Genomic DNA, 6,000 nt, shown 5'->3' with positions numbered 1-6,000 from the left:
GTTTTCTTCATATAAATTCTACATATTTCTTATTAGAGTTATTCCTACTTGCTTCATGTCTTTTTTGTTGTTGTTGAGATTGTTGCTATTGTGAATGGACCCCCCCCCCCCTTTTTTTTTTTCATTCAAAAATGAACCTTTGGAGCGATAGGATCTCTACCAACCCTTTCAGCGGTGAGACTCTATGGTTCCTTGGTTCTATGAGAATATTCTACTCGCACGTCCATTATCCGAACCTGAAGGAAGATGGCAACCGAGAGTCACTAAGCAAAGGGTCGCTCTATCTCGCCTTTGTTCTCCTCTCGGTGGCTACTGCGCAGGCGTAGTCGCTCCAGTGCCGTCCCCGCCTTCCCCGTCGCGGGCCCAGCTCGGTAGCGCCGGCGCACTGGCGCGCTCCGTTTACACGCTCCGGGGCCTGTAGGCGCCGCGAGTTCCGGCTGTCGCCGTCGCCGCCGCAGCTCCTGGAGGTCGGTTGCGACGAGTAACGGCGCCGGGACGAGCCCTGCGCCGCCTTCTCCGATATGTACCCGAATTGGGGCCGGTATGGCGGGAGCAGCCACTATCCGCCGCCGCCGGTCCCGCCGCCGCCACCGCCGGTGGCGCTTCCTGAGGCCTCGCCGGGGCCCGGGTACTCGAGCTCGACGACTCCCGCGGCCCCCTCCTCCTCGGGCTTCATGAGCTTCCGCGAGCAGCACCTGGCGCAGCTCCAGCAGCTGCAGCAGATGCACCAGAAGCAAATGCAGTGCGTGCTCCAGCCCCATCACCTTCCTCCGCCCCCCCTGCCGCCCCCGCCGGTGATGCCGGGGGGCGGCTACGGGGACTGGCAGCCACCGCCGCCACCGATGCCCCCGCCGCCTGGGCCGGCCCTCAGCTATCAGAAGCAGCAGCAATACAAACACCAGATGCTCCACCACCAACGAGATGGGTCTCCTGGTTTGGTTCCCATGGAGCTGGATTCCCCCCCTGATTCTCCCCCTGTACCGCCGGGATCTTATATGCCCCCTTCTCAGTCTTACATGCCCCCACCTCAGCCGCCACCGTCGTACTACCCCCCGGCCTCGTCTCAGCCCTACCTACCTCCCGCTCAGCCGTCCCCTTCTCAGTCCCCACCTTCCCAATCCTACCTGGCGCCCACCCCTTCTTATTCTTCCTCTTCCTCCTCCTCGCAATCCTATTTGAGCCATTCCCAGTCCTACTTGCCTTCCTCTCAGGCATCTCCTTCCCGCCCCTCCCAGGGCCATTCTAAATCCCAGCTACTAGCTCCACCACCACCGTCCGCCCCTTCTGGGAATAAGACAGCTGTCCAGCAAGAGCCTTTGGAGAGTGGGGCCAAGAACAAGAGTGCTGAACAGCAAGCTGCCCCAGAGCCAGATCCCTCCACAATGACTCCACAGGTAAGAAAGCATCTGCCTGAGCCGCATCTTTCACCTAGAGGGCCCTAAGTGAGCAGGCCTCAGGGCTTTAACCTGTGCTTAGGCTAATTCCAACACAATGAATAGCTAATTTACACTCCAAACGATTCCTTACGTGTCAAGTCTGACATCTCTGCTTTTCAAGTAGCTAAATGTGGATTATTAAAAGAACAGGGTTTGAGGATGTTTCTGAAAACCACAGAGTAGTGGGGTGGCTGAAGAATTACTTCTCAGACATACCCTTTGGTTCCCTTTGACCCACCTCCTAGATTTTGTTGCTTTTACAAAGAGCACTTTCTTTTAAAATTGTATTTTAACCTCAAATTTCCATTTGAGAGGCAGCATAAAAAAGAAGTTTCCCAAAGGCTGTTACTTGAAATGTATACAAACCTTATGACTAGTTAGCTTCTTTAAAAAGTTATTCAGGGGCCACTGATAGCTGTCAGCTTCGCGAATTCCAAATGTTAGCAAATGAGGAATGGAAATCTTATTCTTACCAGGAGTGTCTAATTATGTGTATACGTGGGTATGCGATACATAAGAAGTCTCTTCGCCTTTGACCATTTGGGAGTCTCTTGGTTATTTTAAGGAATGGACCCATTCGTCCTTTTCCCAAATCACTTAAAGCAAGCTTTAAGACATAACCATTTTGCTGCAATGCATTGTTACCATTCGCTCCAGAGTAACTGCCTTGGAATTTGGCCAAGGTGAAGAAAAGTTACTGATATATCTTCCTCCATGAGAGAGTCATTTCTATAAACTTCTGTTTTAAGTGATGCTTCCTACAGAGCAGTCACAGATGGACAGGATAGCAGTAACAAATGAATTTCTCCCTTAAGAAAGAAGATAGAACTAAATTGGAGTAAGTAACTTGTTAATGATTTCTTACAATAGACACTTATAGCAATTACTAATCTACCTTAGATTCCCTAATGAAAAGAGAGTCTTAGTCTGCAAGCTCAGATTTACATATAAAAGATTTCCAGAAGATAGGGATGTGGTGCTTTAATGGTTTGCCATTAGAAATTAAGAACACAAGTTGTTTTAAGTAAGCAAGATGTTGTGCTTGACACATCAGGAGAAGACACTTGTGATATTGGAGTAAAATAGGAGAATAAGAGATTCTTTGGGCTTACACCATCCCATTAGGTTATTTTCCCCAGATTCCTCTGTTCTAGAGAAGAAATTTCTGTCCCCATTCCCAACCCATTCTGAAATTCCCATTGTTTTTGTTGTCAAAACACTATCGGAGTTAGTCCATGCAAAAGTACAACATCCATTTTCTCCTCTCTACTAGACTTTTTCTGGCCTTCTGAGAGACAAATGAATTGTTTTTGGAGGGTGGGGAGGAGGAATCAGACCCATCTTTAATACAAATACATGAGCATTGGTTTGCTGGTTTTGCTTTTCTGCCTTTACACCCTTGTCTTGAACTTCTTTCAGTGCTTTGCATATTCATTGCCTGCAATTCTTTGGTGAGAGCCAGAAAAAAAGAGTGGAAGATGAGGCTTGAGAAGTGTAGGGGGCAGACCAAGAAAGGCCTCATAAGCTTGTTTAGGTTTTCTTACCTCTGTCTAGAAATCACCCCAAGTTTCTCAACCCTCTCTCCCTGCCTTAATTGTATTATTTTCAAGGTACATTTCAAATATCAGAGTCTCTGTGAAGCCATCCCTGACTCACCCATCTGCTTGGTTGGTTTTCAGATTTTAAGTCCCTTGCAGACAGGGACCATCTCACTCATCTTTTTATCCTCTGTAGCACCTAGGACAGTGCCTTGCAAACTGTAGACTCTGCATGGAGATTTGTTGAATAAGCTACAAGAGTTGTCATGTTCTAGACTTAGGATACTTTGGCTTATTAGATTACACAGGTTTTCTTCATGCCAGTACTGATCTCTGACAAAGAACCCTTCTGCAAATTTATTATTCTTTGGTTCGTATTTTATTTTTGGAATATGTCATTAGAAATTTTGATGGCGAAAGATCATAAACACACCCAAAAGTAGAGAAAATGATATGGTTTCTTCTTTAAACTCGTCATTCAGATTCAAAAACTGTCAAGATTTTATCATGTTTACTTGACCTGTGCCTTTTTTTTATTGCTGCTGAAATATTTTAAAGCAAATCTTAGATGTCATGTCATGTCATCTCTACATTCTTAGTCATCTTTTTAAAAAATGGACCTTTTCGGAGCGCCTGGGTGGCTCAGCTGTTAAGTGGTTGCCTTTGACTCAGGTCATGATCCCAGGGTCCTAGAATCAAGCCCCACATCGGGCTCCCTGCTCAGTGGGAAGCCTTCTTCTCCCTCTCTCACTCCTTCTGCTTGTGTTCCCTCTCTTGTTGTGTCTCTTTCTGTCAAATAAATAAATAAAATCTTTTTTTTTTTTTTTAATGGACTTTTCCTTAGGTAAATACACCTACAAAATGTAACAACAGTTTCTTTGTATCATCTAATACCTGACCCATTCAGACTTCCCCTATTGTCTCATCATACTAATTTAAAAAAATTCCTTGGTATCATCCATGTTAAAATTCCCCAGTGAACTCAGTCATGCTTTAATGGTTTATTCAGATCAGAATCCAATACAGACATTGTGAAGTAGGATCATTCTTTGTCATGGAAGGCAGTCCTGTGCATTGTAAGATGTTTAGCAGCACCTCTGTCCTGTAACTACTAGATGTTGGTAGCAGCCTACAGTGGGAAATGAAAGTTTCCACACATTGCCAAATATCCCTTGGGGGTTAAAATCACCCTCAGTTAAGAACGCCTCATCTAGATTAGTCTCTCCTATTCTCTTTCTATCCCATGCCATTGAACCTGATGAGAAATCTGTCTCACTTGTTCTGCAGAATGTCCCACATTCTGGATTTGCCTGCTTTCTCTTGGTTTCTTATCATTTGACTTGTCCCACTCCCTTTCACGTTTCTGGTAAACTCTGAAGGCTTAGATTTAAGTTCACATTTCTTTTGGCAAGTGTACTTCATGAGGGTGGTGCTGTGTACTTCATTTGCATCTCATGAAGAGACACACAGTGCTTGGTTGTCCCACTATTATTGGAACCAAGATTGATCAGGGGTTAATAGTCTAGTCCCTCCATTATCCCGTCAGTTTTGCCTCTAATGTTCCATCTGGTGATTCATCCGCTGATAGTCTTTGCCTGAGTAAATTAGTTCTTCACTGAAAGTTATTACATGGTGATTTTTTTCTTGCCGTTTCTTCTACATTTACTATATGGAATTCTGTAAAGAAAAACTTTCATGAACTAGAACTATTTTATTGGAAATACAGTTGGTATAGGAAAGGTAGGATAAGTGCTTAATAGTCTTCCATTTAATGTCTAGTTTTCAGGATAAAGCATTGATGATTTAATGCAATGTGTATTTTTGAAGAATTAATTTTTCTATGTGTTTAAGGGACTGGCTAGGTAGAGTGCATATTAGCCTTTTTTTCATAACTTGTGACTTTTTTAATCCTTTTATTCTCAAAATTTAAGCTGTTGACTTGGATTAGAATTTTAGTCACTTATTTTTTTTTTTTTTAAGATTTTATTTATTTATTTGACAGACACAGTGAGAGAGGGAACACTAGCAGGGGGAGTTGGAGAGGGAAAAGCAGGCTTCCTGCTGAGCAGAGAGCCCAATGTGGGGCTCGATCCCAGAACTCTGGGATCATGACCTGAGCTGAAGGCAGCCGCTTAACGGATGAGCCACCCAGGTGCTTCAGTCATTTATTTAATATTCATGTATTTATTGAGTAGCAGTTATGTGCCAAGTGCTGTGCTTAGTTTAGTACCAGAGATTAAATAGTGAAGAAAGTAAGACATGGCATTTGCCCTCAATGACTCGTCCCAATGGGAAGAACAAGACATTTAATAAGTAATTAAGAAGAGTACAAGGTGCTGTGGGATTATAAAATACACAGTATCACTAGCCTGTTCCATGAGGAATGGGAAAAGGTCGGGGTTTTTTGTTTTGTTTTGTTTTCTGGTTTTAAGCTCACCATTATATTTGCAGTGTCTTGCTCAGAGTCTAGCATGTAGTAGGTGAGAAACAAATATTTTTTAAGTGATTGAATATGGTTGAGAGCTAACACCTAATTGAAGAGGCCTCCCTTTGAAGTGATATTTAAGTGAAACTTGAAGAACAAGTAGGAATTAACCAGATAGCATTCAAAGTAAGGCTTACTGAAAGCCCAGGGTAAGGGTGGTAGACAGAAACCAGATCAGGAGGGCCTATGAGGACTTTCAGGCAGTAGGAAGCCATTGAAGGATTTTGTATAGTTGAATATGACAGATGGGCATTTTTGAAAGCTCATTGTGTTTGCTGTCTGGAGAGTGAAACTGAGAAGAGCAAGGGTGACTTAGAGACAATACTTAAAATAATTCAGGCAAGAGATAATAGAGTCTTGGACTTGGATGGTCATACTGGAGATGGAGAGGAGTGGAAAGACTGGAGAAATATTTGTGCGCTAGAATCTAATTGGAGATTGAGTAGTAGTGGAGAGGGAGGTGTCAAGGAGGATTCCTGAGTTTCTGGAGTCGACTGCCGGGTAGATAGTGGTCCCATTTACTAATAAAATAGGAAAACCT

General features: G+C 43.9%; 1 protein-coding gene across 4 annotated transcripts in view; it reads left to right on the top strand.

Annotated features, from left to right (window-relative positions):
- The first annotated feature begins 346 nt into the window (after positions 1-346).
- The window catches only part of YLPM1 (YLP motif containing 1), a 75,190-nt gene continuing 69,536 nt past the window's right edge, over positions 347-6,000 (top strand). For 2 of the 4 annotated variants that reach the window (XR_009355833.1, XM_059182801.1), the window contains exon 1: positions 347-1,394. Coding sequence is in view for 3 of the 4 variants with exons in the window: in XM_059182801.1 (XP_059038784.1) it covers positions 522-1,394 (873 nt within the window). In the remaining variant the exon portion in view is untranslated. The remainder of the gene's footprint in view (positions 1,395-6,000) is intronic. The other 2 variants (XM_059182800.1, XM_059182802.1) reach the window with 2 other exon arrangements.

Source organism: Mustela lutreola, chromosome 7 (assembly GCF_030435805.1).
Source record: "Mustela lutreola isolate mMusLut2 chromosome 7, mMusLut2.pri, whole genome shotgun sequence".
NCBI lineage: Eukaryota > Metazoa > Chordata > Mammalia > Carnivora > Mustelidae > Mustela > Mustela lutreola.
Note: the sequence above shows the minus strand (reverse complement) of the source record. Positions and strands in the feature narration are given on the sequence as shown.